Source organism: Borostomias antarcticus, assembly GCF_949987555.1.
Source record: "Borostomias antarcticus genome assembly, chromosome: 3".
In the NCBI taxonomy this organism is placed as follows: Eukaryota; Metazoa; Chordata; class Actinopteri; order Stomiiformes; family Stomiidae; genus Borostomias; species Borostomias antarcticus.
The window spans coordinates 12,355,508-12,372,616 of NC_140236.1; the positions used below are offsets into that span (position 1 = coordinate 12,355,508).

Below are 17,109 nucleotides of genomic sequence, written 5' to 3' on the forward strand. Positions count from 1 at the left end.
TAGGTGACATGCACATTTTACAAACTATACCACCCTATACATTCTTAGTAATTTCAGGTACTTATTTCCAAAAATGACAAAATGAATGGCTGAACAACACAGAACTGAAACACAGTAGCGTGAACATAGCAAAGGGAACACACTCACCTTGTGGGCTGGTCACTTTATCTCTCCACACTAAACAGCAGGAGCAAACTGTTCCATCAACTGCTGAGCTGTTAAAAATGCATAAGAGGACGTCTACGGTTTCACTGTAAGACTAGCTCGCTTTCTCTTTCGACCTCTCACTGATGAGAGAGAAAAGAGACTGACAGAGAGAGAGAGACATAGAGAGTGAGACAGAGAGAGAGAGAGAGGGAGGGAGGGAGGGAGAGAGTTAGAGAGACAGAGCGGTAGATAGAGTGAGAGAGAGATAGAGAGTCAGAGTGTGAGAGAGAGAGAGGGGGGGGGGGGGGGGGGAGAAAGACGTAATTGGCACTAATCTTTCCCCTCTGAGCTGTTAGTCTGTACTTAGCGTGTACCTCTGTCTACCTGGCCAGGACGTTACACATAGGATTCTGAATGTCAGTTTATTTAAAAAAAACAAAACAACAACAGCAACAATAAGATAAACGTAATACATTAATGAATACTGGTTTGAGTCTGTACAGTTGGTAATGTTTCAGTGAACTGGTAATGTAACCCATCACGTTCAGCTTCAACAGGCCAATGGCTGGGAAAGAGCTGTGAAAAAGAGCACAGTGTGTGTGTGTGTGTGTGTGTGTGTGTGTGTGTGTGGTGTTTGAGTATGTGTGTGTGTGTGTGTATGTGTATGTGTGTATGTGTGTGTGTGTGTGTGTGTGTGTGTGTGTGTGTGTGTGTTTCCTTATGAATAATCCCCGTTTCTCTCTTCAAGCAATGCTCTGATGGACAAATACATAAACGCCCCGCCTCCAATAGTGATCATCAGCTGATCGCTCAGTCATTGATTGGTATGGTCTGCCATGTCTGCGTCTGAGTTCAGACTGAGGTCGGCCATGTGGTAGAGGGCTGGTTCAGGTGACAGCTGCGATTGGCTGGTCTTGGCTGGTCTGTCTCGTGATTGGACCATGGCCTGGCGTAGGCAGGACAGCCACTGCTGCTTGTTGAAGGAGTCGTTGGCCTGCAGGCTGTGAGACTGGGCCTTGGTCCGTCCGCCCACACTCACACGGAAACAGTTCCTCACTGAGAGAGGTGTGGGGGGGCGAGGGAGAGAGAAAGAGAGAGAGAGAGGGGGGGGGGGAGAAGAGAGGATATTGGGTAAGAATGTCAGTGAGTGTTGAGTAAGCATGGGGAACATGTAAGTTTAACCATAAGAATAAGAACGAGTATTTGGAGTATGTGTTCCTAGAATGACGGTGGATATGGCTCTGATTCTAAACAAACAATCCTTTCATAAAGTGAACTGAGGGAGGAGTAAACATTAGTGAAGCATTACATCACATTACATGACAGTCATTTAGCAGACGCTTTTATCCAAAGCGACTTACAATAATGTTTCAACCACTGCTGTTTGAACAAGAGCGATGTTGCCATGGTAACGGAGTGACCGTTAAACCAGGTGGACCGCCCGCTCTTTGTGAGGAGCAAACACAGCGAGCTTAGTTAAATGACGCGTTTGGCGAGTGTGCGCCGTACCTTTGTCGTTCCCGGAGAATGCCCCTCTGAAGGCCCCGCCCCCCCCGCCCTCTCCGTCTGGCAGGTCCTCCACGTACAGCTGGGCGGCGGGCAGCGGCTGGCGGTACACCTGGTAGACCACGCCCTCTTTCCCCTCCTCCCCCGGCCGGGTCACCACCAGGGCCAGCTCAAACAGGAAGACATGCAGCTTCTGGTAGGACCACACACGAGCGCGCACACGCACACGCACACACACACACGCACGCACACATGGTCAGAGATACACAACACTGGCGAAACAGGACAGAGGTTGGAGTGATGCTGAAAGGAGAGGGTAGACAGTGCTAGGTAGCACCTGTCTAGGTAGTACCTATAATAATAATAATAACTAGGGCTGCGAGCAGCAGTGAGCGGGCCCTCGCACCCCACGCGTGTCGGGGTGCGGCGCCGTTAAAGGGTGTGCTATTTCGGTGTCCTGTGCTGAGAGAAACTTCCTGTCACCAGTAGGTGGCGCTCTAAGCGTGACAATACCGAAGCATAGATGTGTTCAGGATGGTACCTTGATGAAGCGTGAGACATCTTGAGTAAATCGGATAATGTATGGAGGAGTTATGAGGACTTCCTGTTTCACCACTAGGTGGCGCTGTAGGTATGACGCAATACTGACTTACAGAAGTGTTCAAGATGCGACCTTCATCAAGCATGAGCAATTTGGAGTAAATCGGATAACGTATGTAGGAGTTATGAGTACTTCCTGTTTCACCAGTAGGTGGCGCTGTAAGTGTGACTCAATACCGACGCATAGATGCGTTCAGAAGGTGACCTTCATGAAGCGTCAGCAATTTGGTGCAAATCGGATGATGTATGCAGTAGTTCTGAGGACTTCCTGTTTCACCAATAGGTGGCGCTATAAGTATCACGCAATACTGACACATAGATGTGTTCAGGACAGAACCGTCATGAAGCGTGAGATATATCGGACAAATCGGATAATGTATGGAGGAGTTATGAGGACTTCCTGTTTCACCAATAGGTGGCGCTATAAGTATGATGCAATACTGACACATAGATGTGTTCAGGACAGAACCGTCATGAAGCGTGAGATATATCGGACAAATCCGATAATGTATGGAGGAGTTATGGGGACTTCCTGTTTCACCAATAGGTGGCGCTATACGTATGACGCAATACTGACACATAGATGTGTTCAGGACAGAACCGTCATGAAGCGTGAGCTATATCGGACAATTTGGATAATGTATGGAGGAGTTATGAGGACTTCCTGTTTCACCAATAGGTGGCGCTATAAGTATGACGCAATACTGACACATAGATGTGTTCAGGACAGAACCGTCATGAAGCGTGAGATATATCGGACAAATCGGATAATGTATGGAGGAGTTATGAGGACATCGTGTTTTATGGCGAAATGTCAAACTTTGGCGGGGCGCCACGGCAAGCGTGTTTGGTGAAAACTCAATTTTTTTGATAACTTTTGATCACAAAGGTCTTAAGATGAAGCTGACCCGATATGAAGTTCATCGGATGAAATCTGTAGGAGGAGTTCGTCGAAGTACGAGGCATGGAAATGGTCAAAACAAGGACAAAATGGCACATTAAGAGCAAAATGGCGGACTTCCTGTTGCATGTTGGGTATAGCTCCAAGAGACATTTAAGTGTGGCTCGATGCAATACATATGCCCACCGAATTTCGTTCGCCTACATCAAACTGAAAGGTGGGGCTCGCCATTTTAAACTTTCCAGGGGGCGCTCTTGAGCCGTTTTGCCACACCCATTTCCTTCACCCATGAATTATCGAATTTTTCACCGGGACTGACGTATCTGCAAAGTTTCATCCGTTTTCATCGATGTTCAGGCCGCCTAAAAGGCATTTGTTTGGAGTAAAGAAGGAGAAGGAGAAGAAGAATAATAACTAGGGCTGCGAGCAGCAGTGAGCGGGCCCTCGCACCCCACGCGTGTCGGGGAGTGGCGCCGTTAAAGGGTGTGCTATTTCGGTGTGCAGTACTGAGAGAAACTTCCTGTCACCAGTAGGTGGCGCTCTAGGCGTGACTCAATACCAAAGCATAGATGTGTTCAGGACGGTACCTTGATGAAGCGTGAGAAATGTTGAGTAAATCGGATAACGTATGTAGGAGTTATGAGGACTTCCTGTTTCACCAGTAGGTGGCGCTGTAAGTGTGACTCAATACCGATGCATAGATGTGTTCAGAAGGTGACCTTCATGAAGCGTCAGCAATTTGGTGCAAATCGGATGATGTATGCAGGAGTTATGAGGACTTCCTGTTTCACCAATAGGTGGCGCTATACGTATGACGCAATACTGACACATAGATGTGTTCAGGACCGAACCGTCATGAAGCGTGAGATATATCGGACAAATTGGATAATGTATGGAGGAGTTATGAGGACTTCCTGTTTCACCAATAGGTGGCGCTATAAGTATGACGCAATACTGACACATAGATGTGTTCAGGACCGAACTGTCATGAAGCGTGAGATATATCGGACAAATTGGATAATGTATGGAGGAGTTATGAGGACTTCCTGTTTCACCAATAGGTGGCGCTATAAGTATGACGCAATACTGACACATAGATGTGTTCAGGACAGAACCGTCATGAAGCGTGAGATATATCGGACAAATTGGATAATGTATGGAGGAGTTATGAGGACTTCCTATTTCACCAATAGGTGGCGCTATAAGTATGACGCAATACTGACACATAGATGTGTTCAGGACAGAATCGTCATGAAGCGTGAGATATATCGGACAAATTGGATAATGTATGGAGGAGTTATGAGGACTTCCTGTTTCACCAATAGGTGGCGCTATACGTATGACGCAATACTGACACATAGATGTGTTCAGGACAGAACCGTCATGAAGCGTGAGCTATATCGGACAAATCCGATAATGTATGGAGGAGTTATGAGGACATCGTGTTTTATGGCGAAATGTCAAACTTTGGCGGGGCGCCACGGCAAGGGTGTTTGGTGAAAACTCAATTTTTTTGATAACTTTTGATCACAAAGGTCTTAAGATGAAGCTGACCCGATATGAAGTTGATCGGATGAAATCTGTAGGAGGAGTTCGTCGAAGTACGAGGCATGGAAATGGTCAAAACAAGGACAAAATGGCACATTAAGAGCAAAATGGCGGACTTCCTGTTGCATGTTGGGTATAGCTCCAAGAGACATTTAAGTGTGGCTCGATGAAATACATATGCCCTCCGAATTTCGTTCGCCTACATCAAACTGAAAGGTGGGGCTCGCCATTTTAAATTTTCCAGGGGGCGCTCTTGAGCCGTTTTGCCACGCCTATTTCCGGCACCCATGAATTATCAAATTTTTCACCGGGACTGACGTATCTGCAAAGTTTCATCCGTTTTCATCGATGTTTAGGCCGCCAAAAAGGCATTTGTTTGGGGAGAAGAACAAGAATAATAATAATCCTTCGAAATACAATAGGGCCTCGCACCGCCAGTGCTCGGGCCCTAACTAGGGCTGCGAGCAGCAGTGAGCGGGCCCTCGCACCCCACGCGTGTCGGGGTGTGGCGCCGTTGAAGGGTGTGCTATTTCGGTGTGCAGTACTGAGACAAACTTCCTGTCACCAGTAGGTGGCGCTCTAGGCGTGACTCAATACCGAAGCATAGATGTGTTCAGGATGGTACCTTGATAAAGCGTGAGACATGTTGAGTAAATCGGATAACGTATGTAGGAGTTATGAGGACTTCCTGTTTCACCAGCAGGTGGCGCTGTAGTTATGACGCAATACTGACTTACAGAAGTGTTCAAGAAGCGACCTTCATCAAGCATGAGCAATTTGGAGTAAATCAGATAACATATGTAGGAGTTATGAGGACTTCCTGTTTCACCAATAGGTGGCGCTATAAGTATGACGCAATACTGACACATAGATGTGTTCAGGACAGAACCGTCATGAAGCGTGAGAAATATCGGACAAATCGGATAATGTATGGAGGAGTTATGAGTACTTCCTGTTTCACCAACAGGTGGCGCTATAAGTATGATGCAATACTGACACATAGATGTGTTCAGGACAGAACCGTCATGAAGCGTGAGATATATCGGACAAATTGGATAATGTATGGAGGAGTTATGAGGACTTCCTGTTTCACCAATAGGTGGCGCTATAAGTATGACGCAATACTGACACATAGATGTGTTCAGGACAGAACCGTCATGAAGCGTGAGAAATATCGGACAAATCGGATAATGTATGGAGGAGTTATGAGTACTTCCTGTTTCACCAACAGGTGGCGCTATAAGTATGATGCAATACTGACACATAGATGTGTTCAGGACAGAACCGTCATGAAGCGTGAGATATATCGGACAAATTGGATAATGTATGGAGGAGTTATGAGGACTTCCTGTTTCACCAATAGGTGGCGCTATAAGTATGACGCAATACTGACACATAGATCTGTTCAGGACCGAACCGTCATGAAGCGTGAGATATATCGGACAAATCCGATAATGTATGGAGGAGTTATGGGGACTTCCTGTTTCACCAATAGGTGGCGCTATAAGTATGACGCAATACTGACACATAGATGTGTTCAGGACAGAACCCTCATGAAGCATGAGATATATCGGACAAATCGGATAATGTATGGAGGAGTTATGAGGACTTCCTGTTTCACCAATAGGTGGCGCTATAAGTATGACGCAATACTGACACATAGCTGTGTTCAGGACAGAACCGTCATGAAGCGTGAGATAAATCGGACAAATCGGATAATGTATTACATTACATTACATTACAGTCATTTAGCAGACGCTTTTATCCCGTCATGAAGCGTGAGATATATCGGACAAATCGGATAATGTATGGAGGAGTTATGAGGACTTCCTGTTTCACCAATAGGTGGCGCTATAAGTATGATGCAATACTGACACATAGATGTGTTCAGGACAGAACCGTCATGAAGCGTGAGATATATGGGACAAATTGGATTATGTATGGAGGAGATATGAGGACTTCCTGTTTCACCAATAGGTGGCGCTATAAGTATGACGCAATACTGACACATAGATGTGTTCAGGACAGAACCGTCATGAAGCGTGAGATATATCGGACAAATTGGATAATGTATGGAGGAGTTATGAGGACTTCCTGTTTCACCAATAGGTGGCGCTATAAGTATGACGCAATACTGACACATAGATGTGTTCAGGACAGAACCGTCATGAAGCGTGAGATATATCGGACAAATTGGATAATGTATGGAGGAGTTATGAGGACTTCCTGTTACACCAATAGGTGGCGCTATAAGTATGATGCAATACTGACACATAGATGTGTTCAGGACAGAACCGTCATGAAGCGTGAGATATATCGGACAAATTGGATAATGTATGGAGGAGTTATGAGGACTTCGTGTTTTATGGCGAAATGTCAAACTTTGGCGGGGCGCCACGGCAAGGGTGTTTGGTGAAAACTCAATTTTTTTGATAACTTTTGATCACAAAGGTCTTAAGATGAAGCTGACCGAATAGGAAGTTGATCGGATGAAATCTGTAGGAGGAGTTCGTTAAAGTACGAGGCATGGAAATGGTCAAAACAAGGGGAAAATGGCACATTAAGAGCAAAATTGCGGACTTCCTGTTGCATGTTGGGTATAGCTCTAAGAGACATTTTAGTGTGTCTCGATGAACTACATATGCCCACCGAATTTCGTTCGCCTACATCAAACTGGAAGGTGGGGCTCGCCATTTTAAATTTTCCAGGGGGCGCTCTTGAGCCGTTTTGCCACGCCCATTTCCGTCACCCATGAATTATCAAATTTCTTACCGGGACTGACGTATCTGCAAAGTTTCATCCGTTTTCATCGATGTTTAGGCCGCCAAAAAGGCATTTGTTTTGGAAGAAGAAGGAGAAGAAGGAGAAGAAGGAGAAGGAGAATAATCCTTCGAAATACAATAGGGCCTCGCACCGCCAGTGCTCGGGCCCTAATAATCCTTCGAAATTCAATAGGGCCTCGCACCGCCAGTGCTCGGGCCCTAATAATAATAATAATAATAACTAGGGCTGCGAGCAGCAGTGAGCGGGCCCTCGCACCCCACGCGTGTCGGGGTGCGGCGCCGTTAAAGGGTGTGCTATTTCGGTGTCCTGTGCTGAGAGAAACTTCCTGTCACCAGTAGGTGGCGCTCTAAGCGTGACAATACCGAAGCATAGATGTGTTCAGGACGGTACCTTGATGAAGCGTGAGACATCTTGAGTAAATCGGATAATGTATGGAGGAGTTATGAGGACTTCCTGTTTCACCAATAGGTGGCGCTATAAGTATCACGCAATACTGACACATAGATGTGTTCAGGACAGAACCGTCATGAAGCGTGAGATATATCGGACAAATCGGATAATGTATGGAGGAGTTATGAGGACTTCCTGTTTCACCAATAGGTGGCGCTATAAGTATGATGCAATACTGACACATAGATGTGTTCAGGACAGAACCGTCATGAAGCGTGAGATATATCGGACAAATCCGATAATGTATGGAGGAGTTATGGGGACTTCCTGTTTCACCAATAGGTGGCGCTATACGTATGACGCAATACTGACACATAGATGTGTTCAGGACAGAACCGTCATGAAGCGTGAGCTATATCGGACAATTTGGATAATGTATGGAGGAGTTATGAGGACTTCCTGTTTCACCAATAGGTGGCGCTATAAGTATGACGCAATACTGACACATAGATGTGTTCAGGACAGAACCCTCATGAAGCGTGAGATATATCGGACGAATTGGATAATGTATGTAGGAGTTATGAGGACTTCCTGTTTCACCAATAGGTGGCGCTATAAGTATGATGCAATACTGACACATAGATGTGTTCAGGACAGAACCATCATGAAGAGTGAGATATATCGGACGAATCGGATAATGTATGGAGGAGTTATGAGGACTTCCTGTTTCACCAATAGGTGGCGCTATAAGTATGATGCAATACTGACACATAGATGTGTTCAGGACAGAACCGTCATGAAGCGTGAGATATATCGGACGAATTGGATAATGTATGTAGGAGTTATGAGAACTTCCTGTTTCACCAATAGGTGGCGCTATAAGTATGATGCAATACTGACACAGATGTGTTCAGGACAGAACCGTCATGAAGCGTGAGATATATCGGACGAATTGGATAATGTATGTAGGAGTTATGAGGACTTCCTGTTTCACCAATAGGTGGCGCTATAAGTATGACGCAATACTGACACATAGATGTGTTCAGGACAGAACCGTCATGAAGCGTGAGATATATCGGACAAATCGGATAATGTATGGAGGAGTTATGAGGACTTCGTGTTTTATGGCGAAATGTCAAACTTTGGCGGGGCGCCACGGCAAGGGTGTTTGGTGAAAACTAAATTTTTTTGATAACTTTTGATCACAAAGGTCTTAAGATGAAGCTCACCCGATATGAAGTTGATCGGATGAAATCTGTAGGAGGAGTTCGTCGAAGTACGAGGCATGGAAATGGTCAAAACAAGGACAAAATGGCACATTAAAAGCAAAATGGCGGCCTTCCTGTTGCATGTTGGGTACAGCTCCAAGAGACATTTTAGTGTGGCTCGATGAAATACATATGCCCACCGAATTTCGTTCGCCTACATCAAACCGAAAGGTGGGGCTCACCATTTTAAATTTTCCAGGGGGCGCTCTTGAGCCGTTTTGCCACGCCCATTTCCCTCACCCATGAATTATCAAATTTTTCACCGGGACTGACGTATCTGCAAAGTTTTATTCGTTTTCATCGATGTTTAGGCCGCCAAAAAGGCATTTGTTTTGGAAGAAGGAGAAGGTAGAATAATAACTAGGGCTGCGAGCAGCAGTGAGCGGGCCCTCGCACCCCACGCGTGTCGGGGTGCGGCGCCGTTAAAGGGTGTGCTATTTCGGTGTCCTGTGCTGAGAGAAACTTCCTGTCACCAGTAGGTGGCGCTCTAAGCGTGACAATACCGAAGCATAGATGTGTTCAGGACGGTACCTTGATGAAGCGTGAGACATCTTGAGTAAATCGGATAATGTATGGAGGAGTTATGAGGACTTCCTGTTTCACCAGTAGGTGGCGCTGTAGGTATGACGCAATACTGACTTACAGAAGTGTTCAAGATGCGACCTTCATCAAGCATGAGCAATTTGGTGCAAATCGGATGATGTATGCAGTAGTTCTGAGGACTTCCTGTTTCACCAATAGGTGGCGCTATAAGTATGACGCAATACTGACACATAGATGTGTTCAGGACAGAACCGTCATGAAGCGTGAGATATATCGGACAAATTGGGTAATGTATGTAGGAGTTATGAGGACTTCCTGTTTCACCAATAGGTGGCGCTATAAGTATCACGCAATACTGACACATAGATGTGTTCAGGACAGAACCGTCATGAAGCGTGAGATATATCGGACAAATCGGATAATGTATGGAGGAGTTATGAGGACTTCCTGTTTCACCAATAGGTGGCGCTATAAGTATGATGCAATACTGACACATAGATGTGTTCAGGACAGAACCGTCATGAAGCGTGAGATATATCGGACAAATCCGATAATGTATGGAGGAGTTATGGGGACTTCCTGTTTCACCAATAGGTGGCGCTATACGTATGACGCAATACTGACACATAGATGTGTTCAGGACAGAACCGTCATGAAGCGTGAGCTATATCGGACAATTTGGATAATGTATGGAGGAGTTATGAGGACTTCCTGTTTCACCAATAGGTGGCGCTATAAGTATGACGCAATACTGACACATAGATGTGTTCAGGACAGAACCCTCATGAAGCGTGAGATATATCGGACGAATTGGATAATGTATGTAGGAGTTATGAGGACTTCCTGTTTCACCAATAGGTGGCGCTATAAGTATGATGCAATACTGACACATAGATGTGTTCAGGACAGAACCATCATGAAGCGTGAGATATATCGGACGAATCGGATAATGTATGGAGGAGTTATGAGGACTTCCTGTTTCACCAATAGGTGGCGCTATAAGTATGATGCAATACTGACACATAGATGTGTTCAGGACAGAACCGTCATGAAGCGTGAGATATATCGGACGAATTGGATAATGTATGTAGGAGTTATGAGAACTTCCTGTTTCACCAATAGGTGGCGCTATAAGTATGATGCAATACTGACACAGATGTGTTCAGGACAGAACCGTCATGAAGCGTGAGATATATCGGACGAATTGGATAATGTATGTAGGAGTTATGAGGACTTCCTGTTTCACCAATAGGTGGCGCTATAAGTATGACGCAATACTGACACATAGATGTGTTCAGGACAGAACCGTCATGAAGCGTGAGATATATCGGACAAATCGGATAATGTATGGAGGAGTTATGAGGACTTCGTGTTTTATGGCGAAATGTCAAACTTTGGCGGGGCGCCACGGCAAGGGTGTTTGGTGAAAACTCAATTTTTTTGATAACTTTTGATCACAAAGGTCTTAAGATGAAGCTCACCCGATATGAAGTTGATCGGATGAAATCTGTAGGAGGAGTTCGTCGAAGTACGAGGCATGGAAATGGTCAAAACAAGGACAAAATGGCACATTAAAAGCAAAATGGCGGCCTTCCTGTTGCATGTTGGGTACAGCTCCAAGAGACATTTTAGTGTGGCTCGATGAAATACATATGCCCACCGAATTTCGTTCGCCTACATCAAACCGAAAGGTGGGGCTCACCATTTTAAATTTTCCAGGGGGCGCTCTTGAGCCGTTTTGCCACGCCCATTTCCCTCACCCATGAATTATCAAATTTTTCACCGGGACTGACGTATCTGCAAAGTTTTATTCGTTTTCATCGATGTTTAGGCCGCCAAAAAGGCATTTGTTTTGGAAGAAGGAGAAGGTAGAATAATAATAATAACTAGGGCTGCGAGCAGCAGTGAGCGGGCCCTCGCACCCCACGCGGGTCGGGGTGTGGCGCCGTTAAAGGGTGTGCTATTTCGGTGTCCAGTACTGACAGAAACTTCCTGTCACCAGTAGGTGGCGCTCTAAGCGTGACTCAATACCGACGCATAGATGTGTTCAGGACAGTACCTTGATGAAGCGTGAGAAATGTTGTGTAAATCGGACAAAGTATGTAGGAGTTATGAGGACTTCCTGTTTCACCAGTAGGTGGCGCTGTAAGTGTGACTCAATACCGACACATAGATGGGTTCAGAAGGCCACCTTCATGAAGCATCAGCAATTTGGTGCAAATCGGATGATGTATGCAGGAGTTATGAGGACTTCCTGTTTCACCAATAGGTGGCGCTATAAGTATGATGCAATACTGACACATAGATGTGTTCAGGACAGAACCGTCATGAAGCGTGAGATATATCGGACAAATCGGATAATGTATGGAGGAGTTATGAGGACTTCCTGTTTTACCAATAGGTGGCGCTATAAGTATGACGCAATACTGACACATAGATGTGTTCAGGACAGAACCTTCATGAAGCGTGAGATATATTGGACGAATTGGATAATGTATGGAGGAGTAATGAGGACTTCCTGTTTCACCAATAGGTGGCGCTATAAGTATGATGCAATACTGACACATAGATGTGTTCAGGACAGAACCGTCATGAAGCGTGAGATAAATCGGACAAATCGGATAATGTATGGAGGAGTTATGAGGACTTCCTGTTTCACCAATAGGTGGCGCTATAAGTATGACGCAATACTGACACATAGATGTGTTCAGGACAGAACCGTCATGAAGCGTGAGATATATTGGACGAATTGGATAATGTATGGAGGAGTAATGAGGACTTCCTGTTTCACCAATAGGTGGCGCTATAAGTATGATGCAATACTGACACATAGATGTGTTCAGGACAGAACCGTCATGAAGCGTGAGATATATCGGACAAATTGGATAATGTATGGAGGAGTTATGAGGACTTCGTGTTTTATGGCGAAATATCAAACTTTGGCGGTGTGCAGTACTGAGAGAAAGTTCCTGTCACCAGTAGGTGGCGCTCTAGGCGTGACTCAATACCGAAGCATAGATGTGTTCAGGACGGTACCTTGATGAAGCGTGAGAAATGTTGAGTAAATCAGATAACGTATGTAGGAGTTATGAGGACTTCCTGTTTCACCAGTAGGTGGCGCTGTGAGTGTGACTCAATACCGACACATAGATGGGTTCAGAAGGCCACCTTCATGAAGCGTCAGCAATTTGGTGCAAATCGGATAATGTATGCAGGAGTTATGAGGACTTCCTGTTTCACCAATAGGTAGCGCTATACGTATGACGCAATACTGACACATAGATGTGTTCAGGACAGAACCGTCATGAAGCGTGAGATATATCGGACAAATCGGATAATGTATGGAGGAGTTATGAGGACTTCCTGTTTTACCAATAGGTGGCGCTATAAGTATGACGCAATACTGACACATAGATGTGTTCAGGACAGAACCTTCATGAAGCGTGAGATATATTGGACGAATTGGATAATGTATGGAGGAGTAATGAGGACTTCCTGTTTCACCAATAGGTGGCGCTATAAGTATGATGCAATACTGACACATAGATGTGTTCAGGACAGAACCGTCATGAAGCGTGAGATATATCGGACAAATCCGATAATGTATGGAGGAGTTATGGGGACTTCCTGTTTCACCAATAGGTGGCGCTATACGTATGACGCAATACTGACACATAGATGTGTTCAGGACAGAACCGTCATGAAGCGTGAGATATATCGGACAAATCCGATAATGTATGGAGGAGTTATGGGGACTTCCTGTTTCACCAATAGGTGGCGCTATACGTATGACGCAATACTGACACATAGATGTGTTCAGGACAGAACCGTCATGAAGCGTGAGCTATATCGGACAAATTGGATAATGTATGGAGGAGTTATAAGGACTTCCTGTTTCACCAATAGGTGGCGCTATAAGTATGACGCAATACTGACACATAGATGTGTTCAGGACAGAACCGTCATGAAGCGTGAGATATATCGGACAAATCGGATAATGTATGGAGAAGTTATGAGGACATAGTGTTTTATGGCGAAATGTCAAACTTTGGCGGGGCGCCACGGCAAGGGTGTTTGGTGAAAACTCAATTTTCTTGATAACTTTTGATCACAAAGGGCTTAAGATGAAGCTGACCGAGTATGAAGTTGATCGGATGAAATCTGTAGGAGGAGTTCGTTGAAATACGAGGCATGGAAATGGTCAAAACAAGGACAAAATGGCACATTAAAAGCAAAATGGCGGCCTTCCTGTTGCATGTTGGGTACAGCTCTAAGAGACATTTTAGTGTGGCTCGATGAAATACATATGCCCTCCGAATTTCGTTCGCCTACATCAAACTGAAAGGTGGGGCTCGCCATTTTAAACTTTCCAGGGGGCGCTCTTGAGCCGTTTTGCCACGCCCATTTCCGTCACCCATGAATTATCAAATTTTTCACCGGGACTGACGTATCTGCAAAGTTTCATCCGTTTTCATCGATGTTTAGGCCGCCAAAAAGGCATTTGTTTTGGAAGAAGAAGGAGAAGGAGAAGGTAGAATAATAATAATAATCCTTCGAAATTCAATAGGGCCTCGCACCGCCAGTGCTCGGGCCCTAATAATAACTAGGGCTGCGAGCAGCATTGAGCGGGCCCTCGCACCCCACGCGGGTCGGGGTGTGGCGCCGTTAAAGGGTGTGCTATTTCGGTGTCCAGTACTGACAGAAACTCCCTGTCACCAGTAGGTGGCGCTCTAAGCGTGACTCAATACCAACGCATAGATGTGTTCAGGACGGTACCTTGATGAAGCGTGAGAAATGTTGTGTAAATCGGACAAAGTATGTAGGAGTTCTGAGGACTTCCTGTAAGCAGTAGGTGGCGCTGTAGGTATGAAGCAATACTGACCTACAGATGTGTTCAAGATGCGACCTTCATCAAGCACGAGCAATTTGGAGTAAATCGGATAACGTATGTAGGAGTTATGAGTACTTCCTGTTTCACCAGTAGGTGGCGCTGTAAGTGTAACTCAATACCGACGCATAGATCGGTTCAGAAGGTGACCTTCATGAAGCGTCAGCAATTTGGTGCAAATCGGATGATGTATGCAGGAGTTATGAGGACTTCCTGTTTCACCAGTACGTGGCGCTGTAAGTGTGACTCAATACCGACGCATAGATGTATTCAGAAAGTGACCTTCATGAAGCGTCAGCAATTTGGTGCAAATCGGATGATGTATGCAGGAGTTATCAGGACTTCCTGTTTCACCAATAGGTGGCGCTATAAGTATGACGCAATACTGACACATAGATGTGTTCAGGACAGAACCGTCATGAAGCATCAGATATATCGGACAAATTGGATAATGTATGGAGGGGTTATGAGTACTTCCTGTTTCACCAGTAGGTGGCACTGTAAGTGTGACTCAATACTGACACATAGATGGGTTCAGGACAGAACCATCATGAAGTGTGAGTTATATCGGACAAATCGGATAATGTATGTAGGAGTTATGAGTACTTCCTGTTTCACCAGTAGGTGGCGCTGTAAGTGTGACTCAATACCGACGCATAGATGTGTTCAGAAGGTGACCTTCATGAAGCGTCATCAATTTGGTGCAAATCGGATGATGTATGCAGGAGTTATGAGGACTTCCTGTTTCACCAATAGGTGGCGCTATAAGTATGACGCAATACTGAAACATAGATGTGTACAGGACAGAACCGTCATGAAGCGTGAGAAATATCGGACAAATCGGATAATGTATGTAGGAGTTATGAGTACTTCCTGTTTCACCAGTAGGTGGCGCTGTAAGTGTGACTCAATACCGACGCATAGATGTGTTCAGAAGGTGACCTTCATGAAGCGTCATCAATTTGGTGCAAATCGGATGATGTATGCAGGAGTTATGAGGACTTCCTGTTTCACCAATAGGTGGCGCTATAAGTATGACGCAATACTGACACATAGATGTGTTCAGGACAGAACTGTCATGAAGCGTGAGACATATCGGACAAATCGGATAATGTATGGAGGAGTTATGAGGACTTCCTGTTTCACCAATAGGTGGCGCTATAAGTATGACACAATACTGACACATAGATGTGTTCAGGACAGAACCCTCATGAAGCGTGAGATATATCGGACAAATCTGATAATGTATGGAGGAGTTATGAGGACTTCCTGTTTTACCAATAGGTGGCGCTATAAGTATGACGCAATACTGACACATAGATGTGTTCAGGACTGAACCTTCATGAAGCGTGAGATATATCGGACGAATTGGATAATGTATGGAGGAGTTATGAGGACTTCCTGTTTCACCAATAGGTGGCGCTATAAGTATGACGCAATACTGACACATAGATGTGTTCAGGACAGAACCGTCATGAAGCGTGAGATATATCGGACAAATTGGATAATGTATGGAGGAGTTATGAGGACTTCCTGTTTCACCAATAGGTGGCGCTATAAGTATGACGCAATACTGACACATAGATGTGTTCAGGACAGAACCTTCATGAAGCGTGAGATATATCGGACGAATTGGATAATGTATGGAGGAGTTATGAGGACTTCCTGTTTCACCAATAGGTGGCGCTATAAGTATGACGCAATACTGACACATAGATGTGTTCAGGACAGAACCGTCATGAAGCGTGAGATATATCGGACAAATTGGATAATGTATGGAGGAGTTATGAGGACTTCCTGTTTCACCAATAGGTGGCGCTTTAAGTATGACGCAATACTGACACATAGATGTGTTCAGGACAGAACCCTCATGAAGCGTGAGATATATCGGACAAATCGGATAATGTATGGAGGAGTTATGAGGACTTCCTGTTTTACCAATAGGTGGCGCTATAAGTATGACGCAATACTGACACATAGATGTGTTCAGGACAGAACCCTCATGAAGCGTGAGATATATCGGACAAATCGGATAATGTATGGAGGAGTTATGAGGACTTCCTGTTTTACCAATAGGTGGCGCTATAAGTATGACGCAATACTGACACATAGATGTGTTCAGGACAGAACCTTCATGAAGCGTGAGATATATCGGACGAATTGGATAATGTATGGAGGGGTTATGAGGACTTCCTGTTTCACCAATAGGTGGCGCTATAAGTATGACGCAATACTGACACATAGATGTGTTCAGGACAGAACCGTCATGAAGCGTGAGATATATCGGACAAATTGGATAATGTATGGAGGAGTTATGAGGACTTCCTGTTTTACCAATAGGTGGCGCTATAAGTATGACGCAATACTGACACATAGATGTGTTCAGGACAGAACCGTCATGAAGCGTGAGATAAATCGGACAAATCGGATAATGTATGGAGGAGTTATGAGGACTTCCTGTTTCACCAATAGGTGGCGCTATAAGTATGATGCAATACTGACACATAGATGTGTTCAGGACAGAACCGTCATGA

The 17,109-nt window shown here is 45.0% G+C and overlaps 1 protein-coding gene across 1 annotated transcript in view; it reads right to left on the reverse strand.

The window, feature by feature from the left end:
- Nucleotides 1-961: 961 nt before the first annotated feature.
- Nucleotides 962-17,109, reverse strand: part of arhgef3l (Rho guanine nucleotide exchange factor (GEF) 3, like) — a gene marked incomplete at both ends in the record, with an annotated part of 53,611 nt that continues 37,463 nt past the window's right edge. The window contains 2 exons of the mRNA XM_084436023.1: nt 962-1,203; nt 1,657-1,846. Of these exons, the coding sequence (XP_084292149.1) occupies nt 962-1,203; nt 1,657-1,846 (432 nt within the window). The remainder of the gene's footprint in view (nt 1,204-1,656; nt 1,847-17,109) is intronic.